Consider the following 13939-nt stretch of genomic DNA (forward strand, 5'->3'; position numbering starts at 1 on the left):
CATGCGCCCGTGGTGCTGGGAGCCAGTGCCCGGCCCCTCTGTGGTGCTAGGCTCCCCTCTGCACCCACCACAGCGCGTTGTGTTGTGCCTGGGGCTGTGCCACAGGCGACGTGCTCGGCGTGAGCCATGAAGCCCCATGTGCGGTTCTGCAGGAAGTTGGGAGCGGGGCAGAGCTGTGGGAGCCCCACCTGGCACTGCCCGCCCCACATCTCCTGGGTCGCCCCACGTCTCCTCGGTCCTTCGTGGCACCACGCCGGGGTCCCCTGCCCCACCACATAGCCTGGAGCAGCCCTGGCCTGCAAAACAACTCTGAGTGGGATGCCTTGAGATGTATCAGGAGGTGTCGGATGCTGGCAGGAAGCCGATGGTCCTGCCTGGCCTGAGACGCCTCGGTATGATGTGGCCAGGCCCACTGGGTTCCTGCAGCGGAGCTGCGTCCCTCCTGCCTGGCCCGTGCCCGTGTCCTCGTCCCCCGGGTGCAGCCAGGACGGGCCACGCCAGAGCCGGACGCTGTGCCCGCTGCTGGGGCCTCTCCAGGCGCAGCCCTGCGCAGCGCAGCCATCCTCGCCCAGCCCCTGCCGGTGACCTCGCGCTTCGTGCTGCAGTGTTTCACCCCATGCCTCCTGCTCCAGACAGCAAGGTCGTGCGCTGCTCTGCTTAGCCGCTGCCACCGTGCCAGAGCCCCCAACGCTCGGCGGGGAGCTGTCCTGACGCAGCTCCTGGGCCTGCTGCCGCGGGTGTTTTTGTGCCGTGTTTGGTCTCGCTAGGCTGTTGGGAACCAGATGATCCCTGCAGTGCTGATAAGTCACTGGGGAGCACAGGAGCGGTGTCTGTGCTGGGACGGTGTCTGCAGCGAGGAGGGCAGATCTGGAGGGGAGCCCCTGCCGCCAGTGCTGACCCATCAGGTTATGTGGAGTCCCAACCGGCTGCCAGTAAATCACAAGGCAGCATGTCACGGACAACAGCTGCATGCAAGGACAGCGCACTGGGAAAGAGAGTGCAAGGAGCCGGCAGCATCAGCCTTTCCTAGCCTGCCTGGCAGATGCTGGTATTTCTCTGTGAGCAGCTCCCTTCCTGCCCACTGCCAGGGCTTCCCTGGCTAGTCAAGCCCTGCCCGTGGCTGCCGTGCTGGCTCCATCCCTGCACCGTGCTGGCGGTGGGGGCTTGTGCGCAGAGCGTTGCGGACCTGTCAGCCTCCTCCGAGGTGCCCTGGTCCAGCCCTGCTGCCTTGGGTCTCCCTGGCTGCCCTGGGGGTTGTGCCAGGGAATTCCTGCCCTTGCCGCACCACTGGGGCAGGAGGATGATGGAGCAGCAGAGTGCGAAGGAGCTGGCTGCTCCATAGAGCTGCTGCCCTGGCGGGGTCCCGGCAGTGGGTGAGCACAGCGCAGCGATGCCTGGGGGCTGAGGCACCTACTGCCAGTGTCCTGCCCTTGGCAAGTGTCCTGTGGGGATGTCACCTTCAGGTGCTGCGTGGGACAGGGAACACCTATGGGTTTGTGCATGGGGGAACGTGAACTGGTGACACGTCCAGGGTTCCCACACCCTACATGTGTTAGGGTCACAGCATCAAGGTGCAGTGCAGGAGGGAGTCCCAGTGGGTTTCTGCATGGGGACACCATGGTGATGCAGTGGTAACAGTTCAGGGCATCCCGGGCATGGAGGCTGCAGCAGCAGGGCGGTGCCCAGGCTGGGCCACATTGCCTGTGTTGATGTGGCAGACCCCGGGGAGGCCGTGCCCTGGGAAGGGGCTGTGCAGCGCAGTGCTCTGGGGTGTGGTATAGGTGTGCGAGGTGCAGTGCTGTGCACTTTGTGGTGTGGTGCCGTGCAGTGCTGTGCACTTTGTGGTGCCATGCAGGGTGCTCAGTAACAGTGTGGGGCATGTTGAGGGGTGTGGGGGGCAGGACATAGGGTGCACTGTGCAGTGCACACTGCATGGTGCCCAGTGTGGGCTGTGGGGATGCACAGCATGTGGGGTGTGTGATGCAAAGTGTGGGGAGCACGGTGCAGTGTGGGGTGCAGAGCGTGGTACTGCTTGTGGGCTGCATGGCGTAGGACATACTGCGCAGAGCAGGGTGCAGAGTGGGGTGCACAGCACGGTGCTATGGAGGGTGTGCATTGGGGTGTAGGGTGCACAACGTGGTGCAGTGTGTGCAGTGCAGGGGATACGGTGAGGGGCAGTGCGCCTGGTGTGGGGTCGGGCACACCATGCGGTGTGTGCTGTGCCTGGGGCCATGAGTGGAGCCTGGGGTGAGGTGGGATGTGCAGTGCGGGAAGCATGGTGCAGGATGCATGGTGTGGTGCCGGGTGCACGTGTGGCGCGGTGGGGTGAATCGGATAGGGGCGCATGGTGTGTGGTTTGGAGTGTGGGGCAGATGCCTGGGCTGGTGTGGGGCGTATGGTGCTGGGTGCGCAGGGTGGTGCGTGGTGCTGGGGCAGTGCGGGGTGGGCAGTGCAGGGTGTGGGGTGCGCCATGTGGGGTTCACTGCACAGGGTGCGGGGTGTGCAGTGTCCAAGGCGGGGCGCAGTGCGGGGCGCAGTGCCAGGGCAGTGTGGGGTGCTGGTACACGGCGTGGGGTGGGGTGCCCGGCGGTGGTGCATGCTCCAGGGACAAGGTGCGGTGCGTCGTGCACCGCCCGGCGCTGCCCGGTGCCCGGCGCCGCTCGGCGCTGTCACCTGCTGGCCAAGGGAGGCAGCGCAGCCCCGGGGACCGAGCAGGGGTGCGGGGTTTGGAGGGTGCGGGTGTGCATGGGGGATTGGGGTGCAGGGCTGATGGGTGCGAGGTGTGTGCATGGATTTGGGGTGCAGGGCCGGAGTGTGAGGGCCTGGGTGCAGGGCTGGGGTGTATGTGTGCAGGTTTGGCATGCAGGGCTGGGGTGTGGGATGTGTGGGAGTTTGGGGTGCAGGGTGAGTGTAGGATTTGGGGTGCAGGACCCGGGATGTGTGATGTTTTGCGGTGCAGAGCTGTGGAGGCACAGGATGTGTGAGGGTCTGGAGTGCAGGGCCAGTGGTGTGAGTGTGTGGGTCTGGGTGCAGGGCAGGCAGATGCAGGGGTGGGGGTGGGGGCAGCCACGCTGGGCACCTCCATGGGCATGGGGCAGCACGGCTGAGTGCAGCCGGGGGAAGGACACTGCGTGTGGGCGCTGCGCAGGGCTGGGGAATTCTGTGTGGTGCAGGGTGATGCTGTGCAGGACTGTGCGACGGTGTACGGGACTGGGCAATGCTGTGCAGGTCTGGGTGACACTAGTGCGGGGTGATGGTGTGCAGGGCTGGGGGATGATGTGCAGGGCTTGGTGATGCTGTGCAAGACTGGGTGACGGTATATGGGACTGGGCAATGCTGTGCAGGTCTGGGTGACACTGCAGGGCTGCGGGATGGTGTGCAGGGCTGGGGGATGGTGTGCAGGGCCGGCTGATGCTGTGCAGGACTGGGCGACAGTGTACAGGACTGGGCGATGCTGTGCGGGTCTGGGTGACGCTGTGGTGCTAGGTGATGGTGCGTGGCGCTGTAGGATGTTATGCAAGGCTGGGCAATGCTGCGCAGGGCTGAGGGACGCCCTGCTGCGAGAGGGCTCCATGCGGCCCTTGCACCTCCCCCCGGCAGGCACCGAGCTGCCCACCCGGAGGTGACCGGGGGCTCCCTGCCCCCCGCTCTGCACCTCCATCGGGGCGTCTCCGATTCCGCGCCCCGACGGCCGCCCCTCTGCGGCGCCCCGCCGGGCACCCCGCGGCGCGGCCCCGCGGGCCCCGTGTCGCTCGGGCCGTCCGAGGCGCCGCTGCCCGCAGCCATATTTAGGCATAAAGCCGGCGCGCTCGGTGGCGGTGCCAAGGCCGCGGCCCCGCAGCCCGGCGGGGCGGGCAGCGCCCGGCGGGGCCGCTCCGCCGCCGCCGCCGCAGCACCCGCGGCGCGGCGCGGGGGGGAGGCGGCCGTGGCCCCTCTGCAGGTGAGGTGTGGGGGGGGGGAGGCGGCCCGGGGGCGGCGGGGCCTGCGGGGGATCAGCGGGGATTAGCGGCGCCCGCGGAGAGGGAGCCGGGGATGGAGCAAAGCTGCCGGCGGCGCGGCGCGGCCGTGCGCCGGTGCCGCTAATCCGAGGGGGCGGCCGGGGGCGGCGGCGCCCGCGCCGGGGAAGCCGGGATCCCCGCGCCGCGCTGCCAGCTGGCGCCGTGCTGCCAGGGCTCCCCCGGGCGTGCCGGGCCGCGCCGGGCCCGCCGCCAGCGAGGGCGGGGGGGACCGCTCCGCACCCCCAGGGCCGCCGGCTCTGCCTCCCCCCCCACCCCGCCCCAGCCCCACAGCCCTTGCCCTTGCCCCGGGGCCGGAGGGTGCTTGTGGGGCTGCGGAGGTCCACCCCACGGCAAGCCCGGAGGTGGGGGGCAGCTGTGTGAGCCCCCTGCCAGGGTGAGGGGTGCTGGCTTGCGTGGAGCGCTGAGGCTGGGTGTGGGGTGCTGCCCCAGCAGTGCCTGGCATTGCCCCCCCCTCCATACCCCCATGCCTGCTGGTCCAGCTGAGTTCACAGCTGCAGGAAGCAGGATTAACCCTGCAGCTGTTAAAATGCCCTGATCAGCTTAAGCCTAGTTCTAGCATACCACACTCGGGGTGGGAGTAGCGCTACCTCCCCAGGCGTGGATGTGCCCCTTGCCCATGTGCCCTAGCCCCATGAACAGCCCCTGTCTCCTAGCAGAGCCCCTGGGGCTTACGGGGATCCCCAGGCTGAGCACAGGGCACAGCAGCAGCCCATTCCCCACACACACCCCATGCTGTAGTATCTGTCGCTGCAACTGTGCCAGCCAGCCGTAGAAATGGGGCCTGCCCAACCCTCTTGTGCCTCAGCTTCCCTCCTGGTGAGACCGGTGGCTGCAGCGTGGCCAGCACTGCAGAGACCTGCCACATCCCTGCACCATGGGGCTTGGGGCAGCGGGAGGCCGCCCCATGTGGGTGGGAGTGCCATCGGCTGGGGCTGAGCTTCTGCCCTTCCTGCAGGCAGCTGCTTCTTGTGCCTGGTGGATGTGGTGCCGGTGAAGAACGAGGATGGGGCCGTCATCATGTTCATCCTGAACTTCGAGGTGGTCATGGAGAAGGAGCACCTGGGCTCGCCCGACAAGGACACCAACCACTGGGTCACCTCCACCAACTGGTTCCCAGCAGGTAGGGCCAGTGCTGGAAATGGGGTATGCGGTGAGGGCGGGGGAACCTGTGCCAGCACCTCTGCACTGGGACTCCTTTGGGTCCTGCTGAGGCCCTGTCTTGATGCCCAGCCATGCAGCCCTCCTCTACCCCCCCCCCCCCCATCCCAGTCCTGGGGTATTGGGCACTGGGTTCCTGGCTCTGGCCATGTCTGGCCATGGATGGGAGGAAAGCACAGCTGCTCCCAGGGTCAGGACTCCCTGCTTTCCCCACCAGCATGCAGCCAGCATCTTTGAGGCTGATGTGGCCAGAGACATCTCTAACCCTGCCCGTTGCTCCTGCCAGGGCGCAGCAAGTCCTTCAAGCTGAAGCTGCCAGCACTGCTGGCGCTGACAGCCAGCAAGCAGTCCCTGCCCCAGGAGCCCCCCGATGCTGTCATCGTGGACTTCTCCAAGCACAGCAGCGAGTCGGCCCCCGACGAGGCCACCTCATCCCTGGAGAACAGCTGCCTGGGCTGCTCCCAGCCCGAGGACCAGAAGGCGCTGATGGACCTGGAGGAGGGCGACGCAGAGGGGCACGTGGAACCGCCCGTCACCCACTCCTCACCGCGTGCCGACCGCCTCAACCTGCACGCCTCCTTCTCCAACTGCAGCCTGACGCGGAGCCGCTCCCGCGAGAGCTTCCACAGCGTCCGCCGGGCCTCCTCCGTCGATGACATTGAGACCATGAAGGGCGAGAGTGACAAGCGGTGCCACAACCGGCACACCAGCACGGGGGTCGGCATGCACCGGGGCTCCAGCACAGGTACCGTGGGGCTGGGCAGGCTGCAGGCAGGCAGTGGGGCAGACCTGGGCATACAGTGGGCATGAGTGTCCACATGGGGCCTTGCTGCAGCCCCTGCACCAATGCTGGCTGTGCAGATGAATGCACCCTCGTGCTGGGTGTGGGGGCTGGATGCACCCCGTTCCCAGGCTGGCTCCTCACCCCTCTCCACCCCACAGCATCAGCTCTTGCCTTGGTAGCTGCAGGAGTGCATAGTGTGGGGCCCAGATGCTGCAGCCAGGTAACGTGCAGCCCAGGGGTGCAGTCATTAGGGCTGGCAGCTCATTAGGGCGAGCCACGTCTCTTGGCGCGGAGGCAGCCCCGGCAGCTGTCAGCCCAAGCCGGTGTTGACCTGCCACGTGTGCTGGCCCCAGGAGGAGGGCTGCCCCCGGCAGTGGCTCGTTAGGGGCGGGAGGATGAAGCCAGCCTGGCCGGGTGCCAGCTGAGCTGTGCAGTCTGCCCTGCTTCCCCTGCCGCGCACTGGATGCGGATGGCACCGGGGCAGCTCTGGGCGTCCGTCACTGTCAGGCTCCTCATCGCTGTAATGCTGTGTGCCGCAGGCGCCTGCGGAGCTGGTGCTGTGCTCCCCGTGTGTGCGTGGACTGGGCATGCGGGGGCTGGCTCCGCCGCCCTCCGCGTGGCATCCGCCCCTGCGCCAGGAGGGCAAACCCCAAGGCTCCCTGCTCCCTCCAGGCCCTGGCTCCCTGGTGCACATCCCTGCCCCGCTGCGCCCGCCTGCGGCAGGACCATGCAGGCACCGGGCTGGCGCAGCCACCGGCCCCCGGGACTGTGCCCGCGCGCAGGAGCGCCTCTTCCCGCTCCTGCTGGGCAGCTGGCCACAGGCGCGTGTGCCCGCTTGGTTGGCAGCGCCCGTCACCACCTGGCCTGATCCCCGTCCCCCTAATCCTCTTACAAACAAAGAAAACAGACAGCAATTGCCTTGTTAAACCCCTGTTTCTGCTAAGCGCATTAGGGAAGGGGAAAATAATTATATTAACGGTAAATGATATTAAGCGGTAGGTTCCCCGTCCAGCAGCACCTGTGTCAGCAGATCCCTCCCCACTGCGGGGCACCACTGCCTGCTTCCCTCGCCCTGCTGTGGGTCCCTGACCCGTTCCTCACTCCAGCCCAGTGGGTGCCAGGGCCACTGGCCTGGTCACAGCAGAAATTGTTGGAAGCTGCTGCAGCCCAGCCTGGTCCCAGGAGAGGCACCAGCCCCAGCCCCACTCTGATTGCTTGGTCCCCGGCCCCCCACCGGCTGACGCTGCCTCCCCTGCACAGGTGCCATGAACAACGTCCGCAGCACCCTGCTGAACTCCACATCCGACTCAGACCTGATGCGGTACCGGGCCATCAGCAAGATCCCCCAGATCACCCTCAACTTTGTGGACTTTAAGGCAGATGCCTTTCTGGCCGCGCCATCCAGCGAGAAGGAGATCATCGCCCCCACCAAGATGAAAGATCGCACGCACAACGTGACCGAGAAGGTCACCCAGGTAGGTGATCCAGCCCATGGGGCACTCTGCGCTGCAGCCGGACGGTGCTTAGGGCATGGCAGAGCCCAAAGGACTCCTGGTGCTGCAGCTGGCTGCCAGTGATTCCCAGGGGTGCTGGGGGTTGCAGGACGGTGCCCACATGGCCAGAGCCTGCAAGGTGCTTCATGCTGCAGCAGAGGTGCTGGGGGTTGCAGGATGGTGATGCCAAGAGTTGCAGGATGGTGCTCAGGGGACGGCTGGTGTCCCAGGACACTCTGTACCATGGGGTGGCTGGGGCATGGCAGACTAAGGCTGGTGCAACATGTAGGTGTCGCTGGCTGTCCCTGGTGCTGTTGTCTCAGTCACCACTCGCCATGGGGGTCTCTGCCCCAGCTGCTGCAGCGCGTCCCACATTGGCCATACCTTGATCAGGGGTACAGGGACAGCTGCAGCCAGGGACAGCAGTGCCCGGAGGAGCGTGGCCTGGCCGCATCCCTGGTCTATGGGCAGGACAGGGACATGGCACAGGTGAGGGTGCAGCAGGGAGGCTGCTCCCCACGGCTGGGCACAGTGCCGGGCTGGTGCTAGCCCCACGCAGCACGTGGGCTCCCCCTTCCCTGAGGGTTCCCCAAAGCTCTCCCACAGGGGGAGGCACCCCCTGGGCAGCAGCATCCCCCATTCCCTGACGGAGCCCTGGCTCCATCCCCAGGTCGCTCTGGGCTGCACACTGAGTCCGGGGCGCCGGCATGGCCCCTGCCCCGGGCACTGGCGGCTAATCCTGCACACGTTGTGTAACGGCCATCTGGCCGCGGGGAGCAGGCGGCTGCTGCTGCTTAATTACACCCTGATCCCAGCTCCCGCTAATGAAGTTAAAGCTGCCTGTGTGGTGGCTGGCAGGTTCAAGGCACCAGCAGGCAGGGCATATCCGGGTGGCGTGGGGGCCATGGCCTGGGCAGGGGGGAGAGGGCGGTCGGCAGGAGCGGGAGCTGTGGGGCCCGTCTGGCTCCGCTGGGGCTCCTGGAGCAGCCCGGCTCCCCGCGGGGCCGTGCACTCAGTGCTCTGCCTGCGCTCACCCACGTGATGGGCCCAGCTTGGGAGCGAGCACCCACACAGGGAGCGCCAGGCGCTGCTGCCTGGGGACCCCCAGGCTCCGCTCCCGCAGCGCTGGCGGCAGCTGAGCCTGGCGAAGGCAGCCAGCCCCGGTCCCTGCACGGTGCCGGAATAGCCCACACAGGGCAGGCAGCTGGCACGGGGCTGCAGGACCCCCCTGCAGCCTCTGCTCCCTGCACTGAGACTGCAGACTGCTTTGCAGGGCCTGGTTGCCCCAGGTGGAGGGGAGACCCTGGCCCCACAGGCTCACGAGCCTCTTGGTGTGGGATGTGCTGAGGCCGCTGCTCCTTTCCACCTCCCTTGCAAAGTGCAGACTGGCCATCCCCATTCCTCTCCAGCATGCCAACAAGCAAAGCATCCTGATTGCCTTTGCTGCATAATTAATTTCAATGCCGCGGCGGCTGCTGCTGTGCGAGGAGACGGCCACCGGCCCTGAGCCTCGGTTAATCCCCTCCTGCCAACAGCCACTGCTGTCACCCACCTTGGATGGGGTGCCCAGCTGCCGGAGGGAGCGCTGCGCCCTGTGCCGTGTCCCATGCTGACCTGGCCCCACGGGACCCCACACCCTGGGGTGCTGCAGCTTGCATGGGACAGAGCCAGGCAGCGAGGGTGGGTGCTGGGGGGCTGGGGCCGCAGGGCCAGTGCTGCAGGGCCCATGCAGGCAGTTCCCCAGCGGTGGCTGCGAGTGTGAGCAGGCGGTGTGACACACGGGCCGGACGGTGTAATCGAGGCAGTGCGAGCAGGTCTCCGCGCAGCCGTAACTCACAGCGCAGTGGGCTGGCTGGGCGGGAAGGCGGTGCTGGGGGGGGCCGGGGCTTCCAGACAGCGGCACCGTGAATCATCCGCAGTGACGGCATCCAAACAAGCCCGCGCACTGCCCGCCTCGCGCTCCCGCAGCGCTCCTCAAGGTCACCGCGCTCCCAGACCTGCCGGCCAGTCCCGGCCAGCTGTGCTGCACCAGCCCCGTAGGGACACCCAGCGAGCCCCATGCCGGTGCCTGGCTGCAGCATGCAAAGGCCAGGGTGCAGCGAGGTGCTGTGCTGGGGTGCAGAGAGCTGTAGGTGGGAGCTGGGGGATGTGGGTGGCTCTTGGAGACCCCCAGTTTGGCCCAGCAGGGAGCCCTCACTGTGGGCAGGTCTGCTGGTGGAGCTGGATGCTGCCGGCATGCTGGCCGTGCCAGGCCCTGCTCGGCCTCGACCGGAGTGCACCTGGGAGGTGAGGCACCCGTGGCGCGATCCGCAGCACCTGCCTGGCTCCTCTGAGCAGGTCCCATCCCCGGACCCCTGCAGCACTGCAACGTGGCCACACTCGGGGCTCATGTGTCAGCCTCTCCGGGAGGGCGGGAGCAGCCAGGCAGCCTGGCGCAGGCTGGGGCTGCAGAGGGCTCGGAGGCTCCTCATGGTGCAGGGAAGAAGGAAGGGTGCTTGGGAAAGCCCCTTCCAGGCAGAGCAGGCCCAGCCGACCTGGCGGAGGCTCTTTCGTGTGCAGGCTGGGGAGAGGCACTGGGCACTGGGCAGCTCTGGGGGGATGCTGCGGGAGCAGAGGCATTGGGAATGCGGAGCGGGGTCTCCCTGTCTGGGCTGGGTGGCTGCCAGGGACACCGGGAGCTGGCAGTGCTGCCAATCAGCTGGAGAGTGCCTGCAGCAGTCAAGCAGAGCCTGCAGCCAGCCCTGCTCATGTTTGCCCCTGCCCCATGCTGGTGGGACCATGCGACCCACTCCTCGGGTGGTGCAGGTGCCTGCAGGGGGGCACAGGGCATGGGGGCATGTGCGGAGCAGGGTCCTCAGCTAGCTCTGACTCCGGGTGTGGAGGACTCTGCCGCTGGGAGTGGGGGCCGTGAGCCAGGGCTCCTGGGCCCTCGGGGCACGGGAAGGGAGGCGGGTTCCAGCGCCGCCGGGTGGGAGTGGGGAGCCCTCCCGTGCCTCAGTTTCCCGTGGCCGGGGATGCTGCTGGTCCCTCCCAGGAGCGTGACGGGCGGCCGCGGGGAGGGGAGGGGAGGGGAGGGGCGGCGCGCCGGCTGCGGGCCGCCCGGGGGGGCGGGCGGCTGCCAGGCCGGGAGCCCCTGGCGGGGGGGCGCGGCGGGGCCGGGCCTCCCGGGGGCGCGGGGCGGGCTGGCCGCGGGCTCCATCTGCCGCCTCCCGGAGCCGCGCCGAGCCGAGCCGCGCCGCGCCGCGCCGAGCCGAGCTGCGCCGCGCCGAGCCGAGCTGCTCCACGCCGTGCTGAGCCGAGCCGAGCCGAGCCGCTCCGCGCCGAGCCGCTGCTGGGGGCTGCCGCGGGCGGGGGCGGCATGGGGCGCCCCGAGGGGGCGGCCTGCACGCGCTCCCCCCGCCGGGCAGCGGGGCTCTGAGCGCTGCCATGGCCCGCGGCAGCCGGGACAGCGGCGAGCGGCCCGAGGGCGACCGCAAGAACGCCCGCGTCCGCCGGGCCGTCCGCATCTCCAGCCTGGTGGCCCAGGAGGTACGTGGGGCGCGGCGGGGGGGGGGGGGGAGGTCCATGGGGGGTCCCGCGCCTCTCCTTCGCCCCCCGTGGGCCGGGGGCGGCGGCGGCAGCCCCGAGCGCCCGTCTCGTCCCGCCCCGGCGCCGCTCTGCGCTCAGCCCCGACGGCGGCAGCTCCGCCCGAGCCGTGCCCCCTCCCCTCCAGCCGGGCTCTGCTTGCGCCAGCACCTCAGGTCGCCGCGGCTTGGCGCGTCCCGCGGAGCCCGGCGAGGGCCCCGCGGCGGGGCCGGGCGCTCCCGGCTCGTCCGGCCGCGGAAAGGCGCGGGGGAGCCCGCGGCGTCGCGGCGGCCGCGGCCGTTCTCCGCCACCGGGCAGCAGCCGGCCGGAGCGAGCTCCCGCGGCTGATTTATGAGCAGGGATGGAAGGAACAAAATCGGCAGGGAGAGGGGCAGCAGGCGCGCCGGGCTGGGAGAGGCGGCGGCTGCAGCTCCGGGCTGGGGCATCCCGGGGAGCCCAGCGCCGGGAACGGGGAGGGGGCCCTGGAGCAGAGCCCCGGGCATCCGCATCCCGGGGGGCCGGAGGCTGCCCGCCGTGGGAGTGAGATGTGTCCAGCTCGGCTTGGCTCCTGCTGACCGGCAGCCTGGCTCTCCATTCAGCTCCCACCGCCGCAGCCCAACTCAACTCTCCGGCTGCAGCAGTGGAGCTGGGCTGTGGCTGCTGAGCGCAGCGAGGTGCTGCGAGCCAGGACGGTGCAGGGCTTGGGGCATCACTGTCCCTGCAGGGGCCTGCCACCAGCCCCGTGCGGCATCGCATCGCTGCCCATGGCACGGGTGGGCTCGGGCTCGGGCGCTCCGGTGTGCCGCAGCGGCTGCTGCACGGTTGTGGTTGTGGTCATGGCAAGGGGGTATTGCCGCACTGCTGCTCCGCGGAGGTGCTGCCAGCCGGGCAGGCGTCAGGAGGTTGCGGCGGCTGTCGCGCCCCTGGAGCCCGGCTGTATTTTGGAGACGCTGCAGCCTCTTGTCCCTGTGGCTATCCCGTCTGCAGAGTCGTGCCGTGGTGTGCTGGGAGCAGTGTTGGTGAGAGTGGGTCAGTGCTGGGGTTTGCTCAGTGGCTGAGATAGCTGAGGCTGGCGCACCGCCCCGTGGGGACGTCACCTCGTCACAGGACTCGCCATCCCACCCCAACGCAGGTGCCGGGTGTCTGCCTTGCGGCATTGCTGTAGGCGGTGGGAGCACTGCGTCGCCTCAAGGCCTGGGGCATCCGTCCGTCCTCGTTGTCCGTGTGGATGGCTACACAGGGAGCTGCATCCCTGCCGCAGTTAAACGCTGTGAGTTTCGGCTGCTGCTGCCCCGGAGCTGGTGCCAGTGGGGCGGTGCCCATGATTGCTGACACCTTGAGCCTGTGCTGGCATTGGGCTGTCCCTGGGGTCAGTGTGGGGCGACTTGCTGTGGTGTCTGCCATGGTGGAGTCTGAGCACTGGGTAACACAGGCATGGGGCGTCTGTTTTGATGACAGTGCTGGGCATTTGCATCAGTGCCGGTGATGGCCACCTGGGCTAGTGTTGGCTGCTGCAGCTGTGGGGCATCTTGGTCACTGTGGGCTTTGGATGCTGGTGTCAGTTTTGGTGTTGAGTGTCCCAATCATCCCTGTCAGTGCTGGTGTTCGGATACTGTGCTTGTTGGGTAGTTCTGTGGGTGTTGGGTACTGTGTCTGTGGGTAGCTCTGCAGGAGTTGGGTAGCTCTGCGGGTGTTCTAGTACCATGTCTGTTGGGTAGCTCTGTGGGTGCTGGGTACAGCTCTGTTGGGTAGCTCTGTGGGTGTTGGGTAGCTCTGTGGGTGCTGCACACTGTGGGGTAGCTTGTGGGTGTTGAGGTACTGCAGCTGTTGGGTAGCTCTGTCAGTGTTGGGTATCTGTGTTCTGCTGTTAAGTGTCTCAGAAGGTGTTGGGTAACTCTGTTGGTGCTGGGTATCTGTCGGTGCTGGTGTGTGGGTACCTTTGTGGGTGTTGGGTTTCTACTACACCAGTGCAGATGTTGGGAGTCTGTGCAGGTGTTGAGTGCCTGTGCCAGTGCAGGCGTTGGATGTCTGTGTGTGTGTTGGCTATCTGTGTAGATGTTGAGTGTCTGTGCCCGTGCTGGTTTGTGGGAACCACAGGTGTTGGCCATCTATCAGTGCTTGTGTTGGATATCCACATCACTTTGGGTCAGGTTTCTGCATGAAGTTTGGTTCTGCATCTCTACAAGGGTTTGGGACTGCTAGCATTGGGTATCTGCTTGTTCCAGGTGTTGGGTGCTCCAGGTTACGGCTGTTTCACAATGGACGCACAGTGTCACTCCGAGTACTGGTGTGCAGTGCAGGCGTGGAGGGTGGTTGCGGTAGTGAGCTGCACAGGCAGAGTGTATCTGCCCTCTGGGGCTGCTGGGTCAGTGCAGGGCGGTCTCAGGCTGGGGATCACCCACACGTTGGGTGACAGTGGCTGCAGGTGTTGGGCAGACTCCTGGGTGTCGCTTGTCTGTGTCCCTCTTGGGACGCTTGATATGCCGGGAGGGACGGCTGCTGGGCTGGAGGTGTGCGGTGTTCACCATGTGGTGCCGAGCGGGGCTGGCCCTGCAGCTGGGTGTTGGGTTGTGCTGCTTGGGGTGTCGGTGTCACTGCCAATGTGGCCTACAGGTGTGGTGGCCTGAGTGTCAGGGCTGTGGGTGCTGCGGGTCGGGGTATTTGTGGCAAGGAGAGGCCGGAGCTTTGGACACTCGGTATCGGCTGTTGTGGGCGCGGATGTGCGGGTCGTGGCAGGGGCTGGGCTGGGTGTCTCCTGCGTGGGCTGGGTGTCAGGTGCTGGTGTCACAGGAGGTGTTGGGTGTATGTGTCACCGCGTGAGAGAGGTGTTGGTGCCTGTGTGCCTGCGAGTGCGAGGTGATGCGTGCCGGTGCCAGGGCGGATATACGTGTCACCGAGTGCCGGCACTGCCGGGTATCTGT

The 13939-nt window shown here is 67.6% G+C and overlaps 1 protein-coding gene across 3 annotated transcripts in view; it reads left to right on the forward strand.

Annotated features, from left to right (window-relative positions):
- KCNH2 (potassium voltage-gated channel subfamily H member 2) overlaps positions 1-13939 on the forward strand; it is a 31447-nt gene that overhangs the window by 4735 nt on the left and 12773 nt on the right. For 2 of the 3 annotated variants that reach the window (XM_062568614.1, XM_062568615.1), the window contains exons 3-5: positions 4975-5139; positions 5464-5922; positions 7222-7436. In XM_062568614.1, coding sequence (XP_062424598.1) covers positions 4975-5139; positions 5464-5922; positions 7222-7436 — 839 coding nt within the window. Of the gene's footprint in view, positions 1-3871; positions 3941-4974; positions 5140-5463; positions 5923-7221; positions 7437-13939 lie in introns of those variants that run through there. The other variant, XM_062568616.1, reaches the window with a different exon arrangement.

This window comes from Rhea pennata, chromosome 2 (assembly GCF_028389875.1).
Source record: "Rhea pennata isolate bPtePen1 chromosome 2, bPtePen1.pri, whole genome shotgun sequence".
Lineage (NCBI taxonomy): Eukaryota > Metazoa > Chordata > Aves > Rheiformes > Rheidae > Rhea > Rhea pennata.